This window comes from Lepidochelys olivacea, assembly GCF_965140295.1.
Source record: "Lepidochelys olivacea isolate rLepOli2 genome assembly, chromosome: 27".
Lineage (NCBI taxonomy): Eukaryota > Metazoa > Chordata > Testudines > Cheloniidae > Lepidochelys > Lepidochelys olivacea.
The window spans coordinates 11641885-11664538 of NC_140437.1; the positions used below are offsets into that span (position 1 = coordinate 11641885).

The 22654-nt window shown below is 51.8% G+C and overlaps 1 protein-coding gene across 1 annotated transcript; it reads left to right on the forward strand.

Moving 5' to 3' along the window:
- Window positions 1-1749: 1749 nt before the first annotated feature.
- LSM12 (LSM12 homolog) lies at window positions 1750-19232 on the forward strand. The gene is made up of 5 exons (XM_084615788.1): window positions 1750-1967; window positions 5567-5700; window positions 14291-14400; window positions 16471-16597; window positions 17571-19232. The coding sequence occupies exons 1-5, from the start codon at window positions 1847-1849 to the stop codon at window positions 17661-17663; spliced, it is 585 nt and encodes a 194-aa protein (XP_084471914.1). The 5' UTR covers window positions 1750-1846; the 3' UTR covers window positions 17664-19232.
- Window positions 19233-22654: the final 3422 nt, after the last annotated feature.

The following is a 22654-nucleotide window of genomic DNA, read 5'->3' on the forward strand; positions in this document are numbered from 1 at the left end:
CCTTAGAGACTAACAAATTTATTTGAGCATAAGCTTTTGTGAACTACAGCTCACGAAACCTTGCGTGAAGTGCATGTCTATGCTATTATTTATGTATTGCTATAGTGCATAGTAGCCCCACTGGGAAGTTTACTCTTAAAGGTGACCTGCAAAGTGGTGGGAGGGAAGTAGGTTTATGCCATTGTTTGCTGCTCTGGACTGGGATGTTTAAGAAGGTTTTGGGGGGTTCCCCCTCTTTTTACAAAAAAAGTCTTCCTGGCTGCTTCTTTATGTTCAAAATGTAAGTATTTCCTATCCTGGAAAACTCTGTGGATGACTGGAGGACTAGACAAGATTTGATATCTCTAAACAGGGAAGAGGGGTAGGGGAGTAAACCTTCCATCCTTTCTGGCAGAGGAGGAGTTCCTTTCAGGCTGCCTTTCTCCATGATTAAGAAGCAAAAATGAGTACACACCCGATTTAAAACAAAAAATCTTTGTAGGTCATCTTTAATTTCATCAGTGGTAACAAACTAATCCTCTTTTTGCTAAACCGCTGCATACAAAGGGAGAAGAAATAAAACACTTTCTTGACCCTTTCCAGAAAAGTAAGGAAGATGCCTGGTGCTTCCTCAAGGGACTTTCACAAGAATCTAGTAAACAATTGATTTTGGGGTGGGATCCCATCCTGTTATGATGCAATTGCTTCTCCCAGATTGCTGCAGACTTGGCTACTTTGGAATGATGAGATACAAAGTGCTTCACCAGGGATAAGGAAACTGTGTGGGAGTTGATCGTTTTATTCTGCATCATAGCATCTTTCCAAGGATCAGAGAGGCATTTTTATTGTGGGCTTGTTTGTTTGTTTGCACACATGCCACACAGCAAACTTTAGCCTGGATCCTAAAGTGAGATCTGCGCAAGTGTGGGGATCTAATCTCCTTGCAGGGATTGGGGCCTTTATTTGTATCACATGCATCCCACATAGCAGGATGTCTGAATGGCATCTCTGTTTAGGCTGCACGCCGTTCTGGGCTGGGGAACTGACTGCTGATGTGTTGGTAAAGAGCTTGACTCATTTTGGAGCACTGCAGAAAAGGTGGTGAATAATAAATGCAAGATTTATTTTTTATCATTGTTAATTTGCATGGACCCACTTTAGCATTTATTTAATGCAGCATTTCTGTAAGGGTGTGTGTGTGTGTATATATATATATATATAATATATGCATTTCTGTAAGGGTGTGTGTGTGTTTATATATATAATATATGCATTTCTGTAAGGAGGGGTGTATGTGTGTGTGTGTATATATATAAAAGATACGCATTTCTGTAAGGGTGTGTGTGTATATATATATATATAATATATGCATTTCTGTAAGGAGGGGTGTATGTGTGTGTGTGTATATATATAAAAGATATGCATTTCTGTAAGGGTGTGTGTGTATATATATATATATAATATATGCATTTCTGTAAGGAGGGGTTTATGTGTGTGTGTATATATTGGGTGGACGAGTATGGAACCTTTGCTGCATCCTAAACTGCACAGAAAGCCCTTCCCAAGGTCACACAATCCCACCTTGCACGGCTGGCCTCGCCTCCCCCCTCCAGATGGCCCCACCCACTCCTCCTGACCACGCCTACCCACAGGTCACACTTCCACCTCGCCTTGCTGGCCCCGCCCCTCTCCTCCTCTTCCCAGACCCCCGCCTCCTTGCGTCGTGACGCCAGACGCCGCGCGGGGCGACGCGGCAGCGCCCCCTCCGCTCCCCGGCCGTGGCCCCGCCCCCCCGTGCCTGGCGTGGGGCTCCCTGTGGCTGGGTGGCTGAGCCGAGCCGAGCCGCGGCGGCCGCTGCTGAGACAAGATGGCGGCCCCGGGCGAGTACTTCAGTGTGGGGAGCCAGGTGTCGTGCCGGACCTGCCAGGAGCAGCGGCTGCAGGGCGAGGTGGTGGCCTTCGACTACCCCAGCAAGATGCTGGCGCTCAGTATCCGACCCGGGCCGAGGGGAGCGGGGAGAGCCGGGGCCGGGCCGAGGGGAGAGCGGGGAGAGCCGGGGCCGGGCCGAGGGGAGAGCGGGGAGAGCCGGGGCCGAGGGGAGAGCGGGGAGAGCCGGGGCCGGGGCCGGGGCCGGGGCCGGGCCGAGGGGAGAGCGGGGAGAGCCGGGGCCGGGGCCGGGCCGAGGGGAGAGCGGGGAGAGCCGGGGCCGGGGCCGGGCCGAGGGGAGAGCGGGGAGGGCCGGGGCCGGGGCCGGGCCGAGGGGAGAGCGGGGAGAGCCGGGGCCGGGGCCGGGCCGAGGGGAGAGCGGGGAGAGCCGGGGCCGGGGCCGGGCCGAGGGGAGAGCGGGGAGAGCCGGGGCCGGGGCCGGGCCGAGGGGAGAGCGGGGAGAGCCGGGGCCGGGGCCGGGCCGAGGGGAGAGCGGGGAGAGCCGGGGCCGGGGCCGGGCCGAGGGGAGAGCGGGGAGAGCCGGGGCCGGGGCCGGGCCGAGGGGAGAGCGGGGAGAGCCGGGGCCGGGGCCGGGCCGAGGGGAGAGCGGGGAGAGCCGGGGCCGGGGCCGGGCCGAGGGGAGAGCGGGGAGAGCCGGGGCCGGGGCCGGGCCGAGGGGAGAGCGGGGAGAGCCGGGGCCGGGGCCGGGCCGAGGGGAGAGCGGGGAGAGCCGGGGCCGGGGCCGGGCCGAGGGGAGAGCGGGGAGAGCCGGGGCCGGGGCCGGGCCGAGGGGAGAGCGGGGAGAGCCGGGGCCGGGGCCGGGCCGAGGGGGGAGCGGGGAGAGCCGGGGCCGGGCCGAGGGGGGAGCGGGGAGAGCCGGGGCCGGGCCGAGGGGGGAGCGGGGAGAGCCGGGGCCGGGCCGAGGGGGGAGCGGGGAGAGCCGGGGCCGGGGAGAGCGGGGAGAGCCGGGGCCGGGGCCGGGCCGAGGGGAGAGCGGGGAGAGCCGGGGCCGGGGCCGGGGCCGGGCCGAGGGGAGAGCGGGGAGAGCCGGGGCCGGGGCCGGGCCGAGGGGAGAGCGGGGAGAGCCGGGGCCGGGGCCGGGCCGAGGGGGGAGCGGGGAGAGCCGGGGCCGGGCCGAGGGGGGAGCGGGGAGAGCCGGGGCCGGGCCGAGGGGGGAGCGGGGAGAGCCGGGGCCGGGGAGAGCGGGGAGAGCCGGGGCCGGGGCCGGGGCCGGGCCGAGGGGAGAGCGGGGAGAGCCGGGGCCGGGCCGAGGGGAGAGCCGGGGCCGGGCCGAGGGGAGAGCCGGGGCCGGGGCCGGGCCGAGGGGAGAGCCGGGGCCGGGGCCGGGCCGAGGGGAGAGCCGGGGCCGGGGCCGGGCCGAGGGGGGAGCGGGGAGAGCCGGGGCCGGGCCGAGGGGTAGTCTGTGGGCCTGGTGCCCGCCGCGGGGGTGGGGGAGAGCCCGGGGCTGGGAGCGGGCCTGGATGGGGCGGGAGCGATCCTGCTCAGGTGGGGGTCACCGTTTGGGGGGCTCTGCTGCGGCCTGGGAGCCGCCTGGCGGAGCGGGGAGAGCAGCGCTGGGGGGCTGGCGTGTGGGGCGGGGCTGTGATATAGCCGGGGGGTTGCACGGGGCGGGGGGCTGTGTCTGATCTACCTTGGGCACTGTAGTAGGGGGGAGAAGAGGCCGGAGTGGATGCTGCCCAGCTTTGGAGGGAAAATGGAGCTGGGGGGGGGGTGTTTGATCTTGCCTTGGGACACGTGTGTGTGTGTGCGGGAGGGGGGGCGGATTTAAGGGTGAGAGCTAGAAGCTGTGGGTAGGTTGCTTGGGGAAAGAGTGATATGTGCTTGCTTCTCTGTGTGGCCCACTGCTGGCTATATAGAGGTAGAAGCCGGGAATGGAGATCCTGGCAATACATGAGCCCATCGTGAGTCTCTGGACACACTGAAAAGGTTAGTCTACAACAGGCCATGCAGGCCTCTCGCCACATGCTCAGGAAAGGCCTTGCAGGGTGCCCCAAGGTCTGTGTGAGAGAGAAACTCCAGAATCAAAGTCCATACCACTGCGTGTACGAGCTCTGTCTCCAGCCTCCCCGCCTCCGGGCACTGCTAGCCAGTGTCAGGGCAGTGTCTGAGCTGGCCTTGGGAGTGCTGCTTGAACCTTTCACAAGGAAGTGGAGGCAATCTGAGTAGGTTGCTTTGTGGGATGTTACAATGGTTCCTCCCCTTCTGGAGGGGGCAGTGCTATCTGGGTTTGATGAGAATGTGGCTGTTTAACAGCAAAGGGAGGCTGAGAAGTAGGGTCAGATGGTCTAGCTTGCGGGCCAGGTTTTGATCCCTTTCCAGAGAAAAGGATGTGATCTGGACACAGTGCTCTGGGGAGTGATGTATTTTCCCCAGTTTTCTCTCCCCTAAGTTTCTCCTTTTTTATATGAGTTTCTGCAGGTGAGGTTTTCATATCAGTTGTAGTGTTAACTTTGTCTGGTGGGAGGGAGATCTGATTGTTCTCTGCTTTTAAGCTGCAGGTGTGCCTCATTTATATGGATGAGACCAGTCTCCCTTCTCTCCTAGAAGTGGAGAGGCAGTGTACAGAGCCATATGTCTAATACAGTCTCCTCATGCTAATAAACCCACCATCTCTCTCTCGCCTTGATATGTTCTTCTCTGCTTACTCTAGCAGACAGATGAAGGAGAGGAGGACTAACTATCCCTCTTCATCGGGAACAGATTGCACAGGAATTAATGTCAGTTCTATAAAGATTTTTCTGGGGGTGGTAAACTGATGGCTAATTTACACTTTTCTGTCATTCGAGAAGTGTCAAACTACCTCAAATGCATGTAAGGTTTATGTTATCGAAAATGTGGTAATGAATGGGAAAGTCTGTTCTATGAATCTTTAGAGCTTGTCACCTGATTATTATGTGGGTGAAAGCATGACTAGAGTAACTTTTGTGTTCAGGTGGCATCTGCAGTAAGGTAATGTTCTTGGTAGAGACTTTAGACCTAGTGTGTGTCTGTTAAGGTTTGTCTACATGGGGAAGTAATTCTGGAATAAGGTAGAACATGAAATTAAAGTGCAGTAGCTATCCTGCAATAACTACCCATGCACACACTCTTACTCCAGAATGAGTGCCCCACACAGAGAGTTATTTTGGAGTATCTTATTCCGCAGTGGCTTATTTTGGTCAATTTCTCCATGTAAATAAGCAAAGGTTTATTGACATCTGTGCTGATCAGCAATGCCTTCTCCCCACCACCATCAAAACCATGACATAAACCCCTCTAAGCTTCCTTGACTAGAATGGGCACGGTTGTATGTACCCCTGAAAAGCATGCTGTAGATCACACGGCATCCTAGGTTCTCTACAATGTAGTTATAACAATTATTAGCAAAAGAAAAAGATCCTGTCCCATGGTCAGGGAAGCCATGCTGGCAGCAGCTGAGTTTAAGTAGTTGTTGCTAGCACTGTTTCTGGTTTCTACTGCTGACCAATCGTTCCATTGTTACAGGGTTTAGTGTGGTAGAAGAATTTATATGCTGAAAATCTGACTCTTCTATTGACTTGTTCTCTAAACTCCATCAAATAGCCCTCCTTACCAGTTGTCTTTTTAGACTTGTTAAGTGTGTCTGCCTGGATTTGTTTTCCTTAATGCTGTTTTCCTCCAGAATGTCCCTCTTCCAGTGGAAAGCCCAACCATGCAGATATCCTGCTCGTAAACTTACAGTATGTTTCAGAAGTGGAAATAATTAATGACCGCACGGAAACCCCTCCTCCTTTAGCATCACTCAATGTTAGCAAGGTAAGGACCCTTTATCCTTTTGTGTGCTCATGGATTTACACTTGATTTGATTGACAGGAAGAGTTGCATTTCTTACTGTTAAAATACCATACTTTGCCCAATGTTTGCTTAGCTGACATTGCTTTTATGAATTTAAATCAAAATATTCATGTGCAGGTTGCTATTCTGGTTCCCCACATACTGTGAAGCACTTAGAAGTGCATTAACGTTTCTATGTTAATGGGCAGTCTGTCCATCTTTATACTTAGCGGTCATCGTTCAGGCCTAAAGTAGAGAATGTGGAGGGGGGTTTTCCAAGGTGACTAGTCCATGGACAACTGAATTCTTCATTGTGCAGATGAAAATGTGATGGTCTGGAATCTTGTGGCCATGCTTAATTAGCTGCATGTGTTTTGCCAAAGCATGGTATGGAGCATACCTGGCTGAATGGAGCTAGAGGAGGAACGGGTTATTGGCCATTTCTTCTGCTTAATGTATTTTACAAGGAAACTGACGAGACCAACTTTTTTTGTCTTGGGTCCAACTTGCTGTTCAGCCAGTGCATACCTGATTTTAGTGCTGATCACCAGGCTTGTCTAGGTTAGTACGGTATGTGTACACTTTTTGGTCCTGTTTACAGTGTCAAAATCCAGGGGGCTTTTGGACGTGATTTCAACATGGCCTTGTCATGGAGACTGGCTCTGTGTCTTAACTATCCTGAAGCGTGCCACAACCTTGGCGTCTAAACTGCTGTAGGTGCAATTTGGGACCACGTATAGTCCACTCTGCACCGTAAGACCCCACTCAGTCAGTCAGGGTTTTGCTGTGTTGTGACTGGACTCAAGCAAGGCTTATAGGATACACGGACCTATGATCCGAAGGCCGTGTATACATCATGGACACCACAGCGGCACAGCTGTACTAAGCCGCTGTAACACCTACAGTGTAAACCTTTCCACTATGCAGAGGAGGTTTTTCTGTTGCTGTAGGAGCACCCACCTCCCTGAGCAACTGTAGCTATGTTGACAGAAGCATTCTTACCATCCACCTAGCTGCATCTATGTTGGAGGTTAGGTCTACATAGCTACGGTGTTTGGGTATGGATTTGTCAGATCCTGAATGCTGTAACTACATCCACCTAACTTTTAAGTGTAGACCAGGCCTAATAATGGCAAGCTGGCATCTGAATGTTAAAGGTGTGTGAAGTGGCAGTGACCGAAGGCTTCCTGTGTTCAATACCTCAATGACTATCTAATGTTTTAAGTTCAGTTAGCATCTCTTCTAGAAAAACTGCAGCTGTGTGGAACCCTCTGTTTCCTGCTGAAGCCCCAGTATTTCAGCAGTAGAAAGTCACAGCGGGAAGTGAAGAGTAACTTTCCTGTGTCTAAGTGTAGTGGAAATCTAGGTAGGTGGATTACAATCACCTGAGCTGGAATTTAGCCAGGACACTAGGGCTAACACCCATAGTCTTATGTAAAAGTGCAGCCGGCTCTTCAGTGACCACAAGTGGTCAGGATCTCTCGGCCAAAAAGTAGCTTGCTTCATAGTGCTGTCTCCTTGCAATGCTAATACAGGGTAGTGCATTCCTTGCTCACAGAGCTTGCCGTCGGCTGAGTCTCCCATCACTGCTACCTGCAGCACCCAGGTTTTCTTTGGCAGGTGGTATGGTCAAGAACTGACATTATTGGCTACAAAATCACAGGTCAAAACCGCTTGTATTTGTTTCCCATTTTGGAGGTGATGCTAATGGACAGAAGTGGCTATGGGCAGGTTAACACTTAAGCAGTCACCCTTCCAGCCCATGTTTGCCATGTGCCCTTGCTTTATTCAGTCTCCAATGGATTCCCATCAATTGGCATTTTCGCGCTCTTGTGAGCAGGTCAGAGTCCCTATGGAGGGAAGGCCCAGAAGCCTTGAAAGACACGGGTGTCAGTTGTATCTCGGGGATCTGTGTGTAACTTGAATGTAACTTCCCCTCTAAAATAGATCATTTCTGGTTTTCAAGAGGTACTGTCTGAGAAATGGAAAGGGAAATGATCCGGTGCAGTCAGATAAGTTGGATGCCTTGTGCTAAATGCCCCAGCCAACTGGGCTGGGGAAACAGCGGTGTAGGGAAGGTGTAGCTTAGTTAGGGTTTTGCATGATTGGTGCTGGTCTTCTAATGGTACCCTGGAGCGTTGGAGAAAGGCTTTAGCCCGTAACTGCATGGTAGACAAATACGTCCTTCAGCTGCATTTCAGTGTACAGGCGAGTCTCATCTTACGCGCATTTAACATGTGCGAATTCAGCTTTCCGTGGTCGGCAAAAACAAGAGAGAGAAAAATAACAATTTAGATACTGTACCTGTAGTGCGGGCGATTCCGCCTGCCGTTACACTCAATGTAATTTTGACCATACGCGATTTTCGCTTTACGCACTGACTGCAGACTGTAACCCCAGCGTAAAATGAGACTCGCCTGTAATCTTAGTGAGGGAGGGAATGGACACAGTTTCTGGCAGGGCTGCCTCAGCTTGATGGGCCTTTTGGGGGTTAGCATTCTTCCAAGTTAAAATCGGAGGGCAAGCGGTCAAAATTAGAGATTTGGAAGCTTCAAGGTATAGATAAATTTTGGATTTGGCTTTATTTGATTCATTTTAAAGTGGAGGGAGGTTTCAGGGCAGGAAATGCAGTTGAGAGAAGCAATCTTAAACAGGGTGTGGCTGCCATTTTTAAGGAATTTTTTAGGGGTGGGTGGGAGAGGGGGAAAAATCTGACCCAGGTGGTGGTAATTGCTAACAGACAAGGTAGTATTTGTGGTGGGTGGAGTTCCCAGTATATCATTAAACGTTCACTATAGAAGCCATCCACAGTAAGGTAACATGACACGATACCTAGGAACCACAGGCTTTGTCCCTAAACACAAGTATACTCCTTTTGTGGCATTGTCTGTGGCTTATGTTAGTTTCGTTTTGCTTATTGATGGATTATTGTGTTGACCAAGGTATCAAATGACCCAATTACTGCAGAAACTTAATTACACCTTGTAGCTGCATCACCTGCTGTAACTGTAAATGCTACTACTTAGGTGTAATAGATGTTACAGGTCCTTACTTGGCTATGGGGGGGATCACTGTATGCATAGCACATTTAATAGTGTATTAACCAACAAACTTATTCAATTAAAAGCACTTGGTTAGTTATTTTGCTGGCAGGAAGGCTCTATAGAAATTCTTCAGTGCAAGAAACCCAAATCAAATTGTACTTCCGCTGGCAATTCAAGTGTCCAGAAATCTGTCTGTGTTCCCATAATTAAAATATGGTCTTTGCCTGATTGAGACGACTGCAGCATTTTATACCTCTTGCATTTACAGAACTCCTCTTCCAAGGGCGGCTGTGTAGGCTGTTGTCTGGATGCTTCAGGACTGGGAAGTAGTGCAAACTGCTAGCTGGAGTGTCAGAGAAAGTTAAAAATGCTACTAAAGGGATGTAGAGAAACTCTTAACGGAGTACAGATTTCATATGGGGGCGGGGGATGATGTATGAAGATGGAAATAGAGAGCTGCCATTTAAAGCAGCAAAGAAAGTATTTGTCTACACTAGTCCTAGGTGTGAATGGAAGAATGAGGGACGGGGAGTGAATGTTGGAGATTCGGTCGCAGGTGGATGTGGCAGCATGGAGAAGAAATCCCGGATCCAGCACAAATAAAAGAGCCCTGGGAAGGGGAGGTGAGCAAGCAGGGAAAGTGGAGAGAGGAATTTAGTTAAGGTGAAACTTGAAAACCAGGAGGCAACGCTTGTGAATAGGACTGGTAAATGGATGTGCTGCTAGAAGGCAGGATGGAGAGAGGGTGATATGTTTATGCATCCTGCGGTGAAAGTCGAACTATGGTATTTGTGATGCCCACAGGACCTGGCTGTAAAAGATTATAACAGGAATTGCCAAGCATTAAGAAGGGTAGATGATGAGGATGTTTGGTCAAGATGTGGCTGAATGAAGACAATTTTGCAGTTGCAGTGGTGGGCAAACCAGGGAGATGTTCTGGAAAGGATCTGAATTGAGGACTCTTCAATCTATGGCCTTGGGAGCAAAGTAAAGGAGTTGGAGAAAGGAGAACTGTGAAACAAACATTATTTCCCCGGGTGCGAATGTCATCCTTTGACTAATTTAGTGTTAATTTCACTGGTGTGTTCAAGCCGGGAGCTGGCAGTCCACTTAGGAAGCTGAAGGCTCAAAAAATGAGTTTAAGGAGCTAGACTAACACTTGAAGGTAGCCACAAGATGTCCTATGCATGGGCTGGATGGAGACTTATTGGCTGTAGTGTTTCCACCAGAAACTAACAGTGGTTTGAAGGGAGGCTGTAACATAGATGGCTTTGGGGCTTGTCAACCGCTTTGTTGCTGTGAGCCCTGCGTTCAGCCGCGTACAACCAGTAAATTGTCTCTACCTCCTAGAATCCTTTTCCCTGGCTGCACAGCTCTGTAGAGAGGATGCCACAGGGACTGTGCTCCTGGGGCCTGAGACATGGCTGCAAACAACTAAGCCCACTTCAGTAGAAGGCTGGCTAGAGATCAGCGTCTGCCTCACCTTGTTGTAACTAGACTGCTGGTTTATACTGACACCATTACTAATGTGAGCTTGTTCAGCCTGTGCGATGAGATGTCACTCTGCATCTGTATGGTTCTGAACTGGGAGTGGCCCTCTTGGGATAAGAGGGCAACAGGTCTATTTGTCTAATTAACTTAGTTGCCATTTAGTACCTGGGGGGGTGAGGAGTCTCAGGGGAGGGGGGGACTGAGGAATGTGACTAGGCAGCTTATTGGAACTCGGTGGCTTTCTTTTAGGCTTGCACGTATTCATACCATTCATATATCTGTGAATAGGGAAGGGAAGTGACTCATCCATTCACAGAGCTCTTGCACAAGGTGTATAGCTGAATCTGCTTAATAGGCTCATAGCAGCAAGTTCAGATGCTCTTTGGAGACTGGGGGAGCTGGAATGGCCGAGTATATTTGACAGTGAAACTGCTTTGAATGCTGGAATTGGAAACAGTGTGAACTAGGCTTTTGCAGATGCAGTTAATTTTTCTCTTCTGTAGGTAGCAGTGGTAAGTAATAGAGCACATCCTATGAGCTCTTTTGCTTCTGTAAGGACCTTTCAGATTAGGAGCTTGATATGTGGGATTAATGAACACCAGTAAATGTGAGTTTGTTACCCTTAGTTTCATTCTTCAGCAGGTGACTAAGTACATTGTTCTGGTCAGAGGCTGAGGGCTGGAATCCTAGGGGTTTCCCCTTGATCCCTCCTTATTTGTAGGTGGACTAAAGCACTGTTTAATTTAGGGGGGGAGGAATCCCTAAAGCATTCTTTGGATGTTGTCTGCAAGTCTTAGACATGCTTTGCTTTGGTTTACTGTGTTTATGTTCCTGGCTGGGGGTCTAGTTATGTGAAGACAGTGATATGAGCTCTCGGCCAGCGGAGGCATTCCCCCCCTCTGTCTGGCAGTGCGTGTGACTGGCCGCTTGGTTTTGAGGCGGTGGGCTGCTGTGTAGAATGTACTAACACTCCCTCACGGGGGAGATTTGCTCCCTACAGTGTAATTTCTTGCAAAGGCAGGGTCCCCACGAAGACCTGACTGGTCTCTCCTGCATCTCTCACATGCCAGGCCACTGGACAGGGAATGTGTATCCAACGTAGCCACTGTTTTGAGTTAAGTCAGCACCCAAATGGACAAAGAGCCTGTCTGAGCATCCAGCTCTCTCCGTGCAGAGGAGTCTTCTGCTGAACGCTTCAGTGTCTTGTCAAACACAAGACGCTGGGAATAAACTGCTGGTTGTGTACAATAAGAATGAATTCAGTCTCTCAGCTACAGAGGGGGATGCATTACAGGTCCAGCCTTCACTGGGAGCAAGACCATGCAAACTGCCACCCTGTTTAACTGAGGCGGTTAAGCAGCTCCTAGAACCGTGACCACCCTGGGCATTCTCTCTGCTGACAACTAGGTGAACCAACCATACTTTGCTATAGAAACCCGTTAAAGCAACCCTTCTCAGGCAAAAAATCCCTGCTCCCACAAGTCAGGGAAACAGTGTTTTGCAGCAGCCATATAGAAACATGGTTGTTGCTTAGGTGACTTTTATCCACTGTAAATTACCGGAAAACTATGTTGAAATGAGTCTTGTAATCCAGCTACCAAGTGAGATTAGCTCTGAGTGATCTTTAACTAAACCATCAATCAGCAGCCAGAAGGATTGCTAATGAGCAAGAGCAGGATTCCCCCCATCCCCTTTTGGTATTACAGCTTCACAGTTCTTCAGTAAAAGTCTCATTCACCTAAGCATTGAAACAGGACACAACCAGCTGCTTTTTGGCTAGATTTTTTTCTCTCTCTGTGGGTGGAGGGGAGATCGATCTTTTGCTATTGTCGAGAATTGTTTGTAGCAAAGTTCCTCTGCTCGGTGGCGCGTAGGATTTTCATACTGGGAAGGGGGTGTGGGGGAGAGAATCTTGATGATGCATCTCACAGCTGTGTGAAATGTGCCATTTCTAGCTAATCAAAGGTGACTTTCCTTGGGATATTTGGTGTGAGCCTTCAGGAAGACTGTGCCCTGGGACGGGCTGTTTTGCGAGTTGGCTCTGTATCTACAGAAGATGTTTTCTAGGGATCAGCCGGCATGAGATGCTTTCTCCTTTATGGCAAAGAAGCATCTGCATTCTGCTGGCAGTCTGTTAACTTTACCCCTGTCGTCCCTGTTCTGTGAGCTGGGAATGGATCCCTCTCGTGGGGGCTATAGCACAGAGGTTCTCACCCTTTTTCTTTCTGAGGCTCCCCACCTCCCTCCCCCCCCCCCCGCCCCTCCAACATCCTATACAAACTCCATGGCCCACCTGGGCCACCACAACTTGTTTTCTGCATATAAACGCCGGGACTAGCGTTAGGGGGTGGCAAGCAGGGCAGTTGCCTGGGACCCCATGCAACGGGCCCCGCCAAGCTAAGTTGCTCAGGCTTCGGGTGGCAGGGCTCAGGGCCCTGGCCTTCAGCCCCATGCAGTGGCGTAACCCCACCCCCCCGTGGGTACTGTATTCTACAATAATTACTCTGCTTTGTGAGTGGAGTAACTATTCCAGAATAAAATTGCTCTGATTCTAGACTAGAGTCCACAGAGAGTGTGTGGGGGGTTGTGTGTGTCCTGAAGTAGCTATGTTGGGATAGTTATTCCAACATAACTCCGCTGCTCCGATTCCCTGTGTAGACAAGCCCTCATAACCCCAATAACCCACCTGCTGTTAATACCTGAAATGACCACGATTCTGAGATTAGGAGATGGGCAATTCTGCTGCTGTGTATTTGACAGCACATTTGTATATAATCTCTTTTTTTCCTGCCTGTGTGCGCTTTGCACAGAAATGAGGGGGCACAAAATAGGAGAATGTGACTGTAAAGCCCCAAAGTTGTCAGGGGACTCCAGGGCAGATGTGGTTACGAAAACTACCTTAAAAAGACTAGACTTCTTTTTTAAACTTAGGTACATAAAGGTCTTTGAGATCTTTGAATGAAAAGGGCAAAGGTCTGTTTGCATCCTCTGTTTTTTTTGCTACCATCAAACAAGCTTAACCTGTGATCTAAACCATGAAGTGCAGAGATGCATTTTTAACATGTGAGAAACATGCATAGCATGAGCATTTAAAGTACCTAACTTCCAGGGTAGTGCCTGACGCAAACAGGCATCATACGCATTTTCCCAGTAGGCTTTCTCTGTGTGGTGGAAACGGCCTGTCTCACAAGTCCAAATCCAGCCCTGATCAAACAAGCTGCTAATACCTGGCTGTTCTGTGACTTGCATTAAATGAGCTGGCAGTCTGTCCCATACCTAGCTGGTAGGAATCTGTGTCATGGTTTTGGGTGGGGTTTGTTGGCCATCTCCTCTGAGAGGCCAAGCACTGAATGGGCTGGGAGACTTGCCCTTGGAGGTTCCCTGTCAGGTCTGTGCGGTGCTGATGGCAGGCAGTGTCTGGGAACCTGTAACTCAGGCTTGCAAAATTACCATGAAAATGTTTTTTTTTTCCCAGCACAGAAGCTACTAGACTCTGAGCACCTTGAGGCAGGGACTCTTATTTTAGCGCTGCACAGTGCCCGGCCCCGTGGGGCCCCGATCCTGGCTAGGAATACATCTCCTTTGAATAGTCAGAACTATTCGTAGTGGGGCTGAATCAAGGGAGGAGTGCATGGTGCTTCAGATGTGCCAGCTGCATGAGAGGAGACAGTCCCTGCCCCAGAGATCTTACAAGCTAAGTGAGCTCTGTACTCTGACCACTCAGGAGTCCGGTGTGTATCTGAGCTCTGGGCTGGAGCATTGTTGCTTGCACTAGCGTGGTCCTGAAGTCTTTCTGCTGGAGCCCTGCTGTTGCTCAGTTTAATTTCCCCTGTGTTTACTTCAGTAAGGCATGTACCAGGTTATTTCTGGAGCCGGTTGCCTTTATGCAAACCATTTCACCAGCAGGATGCACCTCTGTCAAATGCAGGCCAGCCAGTCTTAATTTCTCTTTGCCGCTCCCTCTCTCCCACTCGGGACGCTGCTGTTTTGTGGTCAAAAATCAATAACGCTCTGGGTCTTTGTTTCCCTCCCTGCAGCTTGCCAACAAAGCGCGGACAGAGAAGGAAGAGAAGATGAGCCAGGCGTATGCAATTAGTGCTGGTGTCTCTCTGGAGGGACAGCAGCTTTTCCAGACTATACATAAGACGTAAGTTGGCTGCGGGAGGGTGGCTGGGAGGTCTTTGTTTCCTTCACCCTCAGATACGTGAGTGTGCCTGTGTTCTCTAGCGGGCGGGGTAACTCTTCCTGGGACGGATTCCGAGAGCTTCCCTCTCGCTGGTGGTCTGTCTAGTCACTCCCAACTACCCATACGTGTAACAGGACCTCCAGGCTCCTCTGGGTTGGCCCCGTGTCCGTGATTGCTGCCCTCCCCCATTGCTATGTGCGCTGTCCGGCCTTCCATGGGCCCTGGTCTGCTGCAGCTGGACTGGCCAAGCTGCCAACTGCTCCTCTAGGCCACACTTCAGCTCACTATGTAGTGTGGGTGGAAATGGCCCCATGGGACGGAGAGTCTCAACCCTGCCTAGCTTCCTCAAATTACAGCTGGAGCTGTGCCATTTCAACCCTCTCCCTGGCCTGTGGCAGCCTGTGGCCTTGTGAGCAGTTGGACTGAAGTGCAAGGGGTTTGATTAGCCAATGTCCCAGCCCAAGGCACAGTCTAGTGTTACAGGTACATGGGAGAGCTCCCGCGCTTCAGAACGCAATCAGATCTGCAGTTCCTCAACGCGCCCTGAGCATGCTCCCTTCCCGGAGGGCTTGCACCTCTACCTGGCAGAGCGACTTGTAACTGAGAGGCGATGTCGTAACTCCAAGCCCACAACAACAGCTCTGAGTGGTTTCAGAGTAGCAGCCGTGTTAGTCTGTATCCTCAAAAAGAACAGGAGGACTTGTGGCACTTTAGAGACCAACAAACTTATTTGAGCATAAGCTTTCGAGGGCTACAGCTCATTTCATTGGATGCGTGCAGTGGAAAATACAGTGGGGAGTTCTTATATACGCAGAGAACATGAAACAATGGGTGTTACCATACAGACTGTAAGGAGAGTGATCAGGTAAGGTGAGCTATTACCAGCAGGGGAGAGAGAAAACCTTTTGTAGTGATAATCAAGGTGGGCCATTTCCAGCAGTTGACAAGAACGTGTGAGGAACAGTAGGGGGGAAAAATAAACATGGGGAAATAGTTTTACTTTGTGTAATGACACATTCACTTCCAGTCTTTATTCAAGCCTGATTTAATGGTGTCCAGTTTGCAAATTAATCCCAATTCAGCAGTCTCTCGTTAGAATCTGTTTCTGAATTTTTTTTGTTGAATTGCCACTTTTAGGTCTGTAATCGAGTGGCCAGAGAGATTGAAGTGTTCTCCGACTGGTTTTTGAATGTTATAATTCTGGACGTCTGATTTGTGTCCATTTATTCTTTTACGTAGAGACTGTCCAGTTTGGCTAATGTACATGGCAGAGGGGCATTGCTGGCACATGATGGCATATATCCCATTGGTAGATGTGCAAGTGAACGAGCCTCTGATAGTGTGGCTGATGTGATTAGGCCCTATGATGGTGTCCCCTGAATAGATATGTGGACACAGTTGGCAACGGGCTTTGCTGCAAGGATAGGTTCCTGGGTTAGTGGTTCTGTTGTGTGGTATTTGGTTGCTGGTGAGTATTTGCTTCAGGTTGGGGGGCTGTCTGTAAGCAAGGACTGGCCTGTCTCCCAAGATCTGTGAGAGTGATAGGTCGTCCTTCAGGATAGGTTGTAGATCTTTGATGATCTAGGAGAGGTTTTAGTTGGGGCAGAAGATGATGGCTAGTGGTGTTCTGTTATTTTCTTTGTTGGGCCTGTCCTGTAGTAGGTAACTTCAGGGTACTCTTCTGGCTCTGTCAATCTTGCCTCTAGACAGATCTCTCATCGGGTCGCTGCTTCCCGTAATCCTTCCCTGGAGGTACCGGCTGTGCCTTCAGTGATGTGCTGGCCCAGCCACGCCCCCAAGGCTGGTTCATCAGGACAGGGCAGCAGCTCACTCCTGTCTGCAGTGATCTGGTTTCAGAGCTACCACAGCCAGTGTTGGGAACAGGTGGGGGCCCTTTTGAAACCCACATGAGAGGGGAGGTAGGCGGGTGGGAGTAGGGGAGTTATGGCTCCGGAGCTGCTGGGCAGTTGTGGGTGGGGGTGAGTGTACGGCAGTATTAATAAAATCCTGCCCTGTTTCTGCCTTTCCCAGCATTAAAGACTGTAAATGGCAAGAGAAGAACATAGTGGTGATGGAAGACGTCGTTATCGCTCCTCCGTACCAAGTGGAAAACTGTAAAGGCAAGGAGGGAAGTGCCCTGAGTCACGTACGCAAAATAGTGAGTAGAGGGAGGGTGAATCCCCCCCATGTAGGTACCTGTGGGACCCCATCATTGTCACGTGGAAGAACCCTTCCCCCCACTCGGTGCTGTCTGCTCCCAACGAGGAACGGTGCATTGTGTCCGAAGGGTAGCTGCAACTCTTGTTCCAGTCAGTGCCTGCAGCAGGGTTTTGAATCAAGCAGGAAATGGTTTAAAAGGGGTCTCCTAATGGCCCTCTAAAGGGGCCTGGTGTCTCTTGTACCTGTTTCCTGTGGAACCTCTCGCTATGGAGCCAAGCCACTTCCAAGGCTGGACTCTGCTGTCCGGTCCCCGTCCCGGTTTTACTGACGGAGCAGTCAGGCTGTGGAAGGAGTTATGGGTTTGATATTAAAGCTTTATCCACTGGGGAGTTGTGATCTCCCTGGCACCCACCCCAGGTCACATAGACCATGGGTTCTCAAACTGGGGGTCGGGATCCCTCAGGGGGTCACGAGCTGTCAGCCTCCACCCCAAACCCCGCTTTGCCTCCTGCATTTATAATGATGTTAAATATATAAAAAAGTGTTTTTAATGTATAAGGGGGGGTTGCACTCAGAGGCTTGTGAAAGGGGTCACCAATCCAAAAGTTTCAGAACCCCTGACATAGACCAGTCTCTGGGGAAGAGTATGCCGTTCCGTACTGCCTGTGTCTGAGTGTGTCTCTTTGCAAACCGTGTAGGACAAATACAGCTGTTGAGTTGTAGCTGAACCATTGACGGTCTCCATCTACCAGGGTGGAGGAGGTGGAGCATGTGCCCGTAATCCCCATCCCAGCTGCTGCAAATCCCACTGGTCGCAACGATTGCTTCTGGTCACCATGGACCACTTTCTTGCATGCGCCTGGCACCCACGAGACCCGGTCACCCCTGTTCGCACACCATGTGAAATTGTACAATTAAAACTCAGCAATGTTGATCCATCTTCTCCCTTTTTCTCTTCCCCCCTCGGCCAGGTTGAGAAACATTTTAGAGATGTGGAAAGCCAAAAGGTAATGCAAGGTTCACAAGCACAGCAAACACAGAAGGAAGCCACCCTGTCATCCTGAGTCCTGCCCCCTTCCGATCACCGGGGGCACTCTTCCAAGATCCAGCAGAAGCCGACAGGATTTCTTCAAAGGAGGCCGGGGCGGGGGAGGGCCAGGGTTCTATTTTATTTCCGGGGGGCTCTTTAACGGGGAGCTCCCCACTTCCAAACTTTAGACTTTAAAACAAAAAAAGAGAATAATTTAAAAGATCATCCATTACTTGACTGACAACCTTTCTTTTTGTCCGCCATGTTTTCTCCTAGGACAGTCAGACTTTGTTAGTTTTATTTTTGACTTCCTTTCCTCTTCCGCCACCCCACACAACACCCCCCCCTTTTATTTTTGTAAAGGGGGTCCACCATTCTCCCCTCCCTTCTTTGACGTAGGAGAATCTGCCCTTCCCCCCAATACCCTGCTAAAAATAAAAATAACAATCTGACTGTGTTAACTGAATCGGGGCCTTTCTGCCACCGGCATGGTCCCGTTTTAATTTTGTTTGCACAGGGCAAGGCTTGAATTAGAATTATTTTTCTTATCTTTAAATATATATATGAATATATATATTAAAATGTTCTTTAAATATTTTCTGCTTCTAGCAGTTCTCTTCACCGGGATCATGGCAAAAAAAAGAAAAGGCAAACAACCCTCCCCACCCCTAATCAGCCTTGGCAGAGTTGGTGGCTTTGCGTGTGACACTCTGGAGAGTTCACACACACGAAGACTGGGGATTTGGGAGGGCAGGAGGTGGTGGTGCTCCCTAAATCGTAAACCTCTTCTGACAGCTTTCTTACTGTCCTGTGCTGAAGGCGAGTTGGCCCGGTCTGGGAAGACACAGGCGCTAGGAATAACACAGGATGGTGCTGCTAATTTACTCCTCCCTGCCTCCCACGGTACGGTACAGCAAAGCCGTCTCTTGTCCTCAGTGGGCTGGCAGATCCAGAGACACGGTGGCTTTCTCTTGCATCGCGTCGGCTCATGCCACCGACTATCGTGCGTGTTAGGTCGTGTGTAGGCTTCTGTCTTTTTCAAGGTCAAAATTATCCAAATGAACTTGGATAGCAGGCCGTTTGTGCTTGATCCCCTTTCCGCTCCAGGCGTGCGTGCGTCTGGGATCCTTACAAGCTGGGACACGGTTTGTATATGTCCGAGTGCCCATGCAGAGAGCTGCACTGTGCTCCATTTGCTAAGAGAGCACGAGGGCTTTTGTCACTCTGTCAAACCCAACCCTAAAAGTCTTTAGTCACCGGGCTGCCTTCCCCTGTCCTGTACTGTACCCAGCTGGCATTCATGCGTCGAGCCATTTGGCATCGCATGCTGCATGGGTGACTGTAGCCATCGGCTCGGCGGCAAGCCAGATTATGGAGCCGGTGAAACTGGCTTCCTCCCAAGCTAGGCAGGGGTACGGCTAAGCTGCGGAAGTCTCGCGATTATTTTTTATTTTTTGCCATGATCTTCCCCCTTCCCTTTTTTTTAAATAAATGGATCAAAATTAAATAATTCAAGCCCTGCCTTTAAAAGAAAAAAAAATGGAAATTTTTTTAGTATTGTTTAGCAAAACAATAAAACCCAAAATTTTTTTAACCATCAAAAGTGTCTGCATTGGTGGGTTTGTTTGGCTGCAGCCTGGTGCCCGGCAGTGAGGCAGAGCAGGGGTTTTGTGCAGGCTCGAGCACACGGGACCCTCCTCTGGGTTGAACTGCCCTGGCCTTCGATTGACTGCCTTGCCTTGCTGTTCTGTTGGAAAGGCAAGCTGCCTGCTTGGAGGGGGCTAGGCTTCCGGAGAGCAGGGTGCAGGACTTGAACAATGTCCTCATATCAGGGGGACACTGTTGGACCCCCCCAGTGTAGGTACTGGGTGGGGGGGAGGTGGGGGGGTGAAGCACAGAGCAGAGACTGCTTCCAGCTGTGTCTTTGGAGCTGTGGTGCATAGTGCCCCCCCTGCTGTAGAGAGGGGTGGGGGGTAACAGCTTGGTACTGCATTGAATGGGCACGTTTGTGCCATCTCGGGCAGGTGACAGAGATGGGCTCTGCCTGCTCTGTGCCTAGTGTGTAGGAGGGGGTCACACCTCCTTGACCCCATACGGGCCACAACTTTCTTAACCAACTAATTGTAGCACAGATGGAAAAAACCAGCCCTGGAGGAGAGCGGCATCAGGCCGCAGACCACATAGAGCATGTGTGGGGCCCAATGCAGACCTCGGCTGGGCCCATCCAGCTCTTAGCCAAAGCCCATCAGCATGGGGCTGCTGCTATTGGGAAGCAGGTGCTGTGGGTTCTGCACGGAGACCTCGTACTTCCCTGAGTTCGCTCCAGGCCACTGGCCAGCCGTGGCTTGGCGGGAGTTTTGCAAGAACCCATCAGGCTCAACCTAGAGGTGAAGGGCTCCAGGACCCTGTTACTGAGCCAATTGATGGCGCTTGACCCCTTCTCCAGCAGGGAGAGGAGAGGGGAATTGTCCTGCGGAGAAGGGGTCTAGCAGCGTGTCTGCCTGGCTGGCTAACTGCCTTGAGCCCTCGGGCTGCCCTACAGCCATGGGGATACTTTCCCAGCAGGAAGCCACTTCTCTGCCCCTCGCTCGAGAGCAGAGGCTGCTGGTGAGGGCGATGCTTGGAAAGCTGCTTGGCCCAGAAGCTCGCTCAGATCCATCCCCTTCGGGTCTAGGGAGAGAACTGCAGCTGCCCCGCACTTGGCCCAGCCGCTGCCCGGGCTAGGCCTTGGCGGTTGGTTTTCCATTGTTCCGACAGCATCTCTCTCACACTCGCACAGTGGCTGAAGCATCGCTGGGGTCCTGGCCCCATAACAAGGCTGTCTCCCTTCCCTGGGCCCTCTCACTAAGTAGGGCTGGTGGTGACCAGCCTCCTGGGGGAAGCAGACATCTGGGGGGGTCTCGGGCACAGGCTGCTACATGAACGTCTGCTAGGGGCGGACGGTGGGGGAGGGTACTACCTTGTACGGCCCAACTTCTGCTGGCGAGAGAGACAAGCTTTCGAACGACACTGAGCAGCTCATCAGGTGTGGGAGATGTGGGCCCCCCTCCCATGTGTTCTAGGGGGTCCCACATCCAGCAGGGGCGGCTTGCAGAAGTTGACCCTAGGCCTACGCGGCCGTGCTCCCGTTAACATGCCGTGGTGAGCAGGGCAGCACATTCTCCCGTGGGCTTAAATGCAGCTTTGCTGTGCGTTTTCTGTCCAGCAGGGTCACATGCCTGTTCTGGCTGCTGGAAGCAGTAAGGACTTGGGGGGGGGGGGGGGGGGAAGTGGGACAAACTCCCCTAAGGCCAAAGCACCTGACAAGCTTGTCTCTTGGTAAAGATCAGAGCTGTTTAAAAGGCTTGAAGCTGTGGGATGAGGTGGGGGTTTCCCTGGTGCTCTGGAAGGCTGATGGCTGCCTTCTGTGGGGCTGGCACCGAAATCGAAATCATTCTTCAAGGGCGGGATTCTGCTCCTCGGAGCTGCTTCGAGAAATATTACGCTTCCTAGCTGTGCACGGCTGGCCTCTGCTGGAGTACAGGGGAATTATGCTTCCCACTCCAGCTGGAAAACTACTGGAACTGCAAGAAGGGTGTCTGAGATAAATGGTCTGTAGCAGTGATATCCATTCGGGCCAGAGGATTAACTGGTGGAACTCACTGCCACAAGATATAATTGAAGCCGAGAGCTTAGTAGGATTCAGAAAAGGATTTAGATGGCTCAGGGCAGCCACAGTTGCATTAATGTGGGCTGTGAACTGATGCTTCTAGGCCTCAGCCAATTGCTGAGGGGGTTTTGGTAGAAACTTCTCTGGGATAGGCAAGCCCAGAATTTTCTGAACTGGGGTTTCTTGCCCCTTCCTCAGACTGCATGGAGCCCCTACGGCACGTGCACTGTGGCCAAGCTTTGGAAAGAGACTGTTAAAGGGCAAGAGAAGTGTCTCTCTTCTGTTCAGGATCTCCAAGCGGTCTGCAAGCAGCAGTGACTTACGAACCCTGTCTGAAGCTTGTCCGCCTCCTTCAGTGCAACCTTGAATAGAGGCCGATGTCTCTTGGGGCAGGGGGAGAGGGGGAAGTGCATGCTTGCAGGGGTGGCAGGCGTGTCTCAAGGAGCACAGAGGGACGCCCGCCTGCCCGCTCCCCTTGCATGCAGTGTGACGGGGGGTTGGGGTTCCTGCTGCCTCTGGCTCTGAATTGTTGGCGGCTTGGCAGGAAGATTCTAATCGTGCTGCTCCAAGGATTTGACTTAGCAAATCGTGCCATCTACAAGGGCCTATATAAGTACGGCCAGACCGGTCAGACCAAGGTCTTTCTGGCCCAGTGTCCTGTCTTCCGACAGCGGCCAGTGCCAGGTGTCCCAGAGGGAATGAACAGACCAGGGCATCATCACGTGATCCATCCCCTGTCGCCTGTTCCTATATACTTGGGCCTAGACACTCCCTTTGCTTTGTGGTCCACGCAGTGTCTGGATCTGTCCCCCGTGTGGGCCAGCCTCTGCTCTGATCTGATACCTGGGGTCCGGTACGTCTCCTCTTCTGTCTCGCACGTTTTCATATTAGCCTCCCTGGGCCTCTCCATGGGTGTTGCGTTGAGTCGGGTGCTCTGGCGGCTGCGGCTTCGTCCAGCGGGAGCGTCTGGTGGGGGACAGTGAAGCGGCTGTAGCAAGCGGTGATCTCGGCCCCGCCAGCCAGGCAGGCCAACACCTCACAAATGAGGCCGCGTGTGGCTTTTGCCAAGGGCCTAGGAGCGGTAGGCTCATGCCCAGCGAGTCCCCCGGTATCCTGGGCGGAAAGTCCCGCTCTTGCTGAATCCCTGGGGCTACGCACTTCACGCTCTGGTGGCCCAGCTCACCCATCGCGACGGGAGGGCCCCCGCCCTCACTGGTGTTAATCCACCTTCCAGGGGACAGGTGGACCTAACTATGTGGCTCATGGGGGTGGATTTTGCACCCCCCCCTTCCCCGCAGCGATGTAGTTGGGGCGACTTCACTTTTCCGGGCAGGCCTGCCCCAGAGCCCCTTAGCACAAAGCCGCCTGCACGTTGC

Coding starts and splice junctions, on each gene's coding strand:
- LSM12 (XM_084615788.1), top strand. CDS start 1,847: ATGGCGGCCCCGGGCGAGTACTTCAGTGTGGGGAGCCAGGTGTCGTGC. Junction 1,968..5,566: donor CAGCAAGATGCTGGCGCTCA/GTATCCGACCCG, acceptor GTTTTCCTCCAG/AATGTCCCTCTTCCAGTGGA. Junction 14,401..16,470: donor TTCCAGACTATACATAAGAC/GTAAGTTGGCTG, acceptor TGCCTTTCCCAG/CATTAAAGACTGTAAATGGC.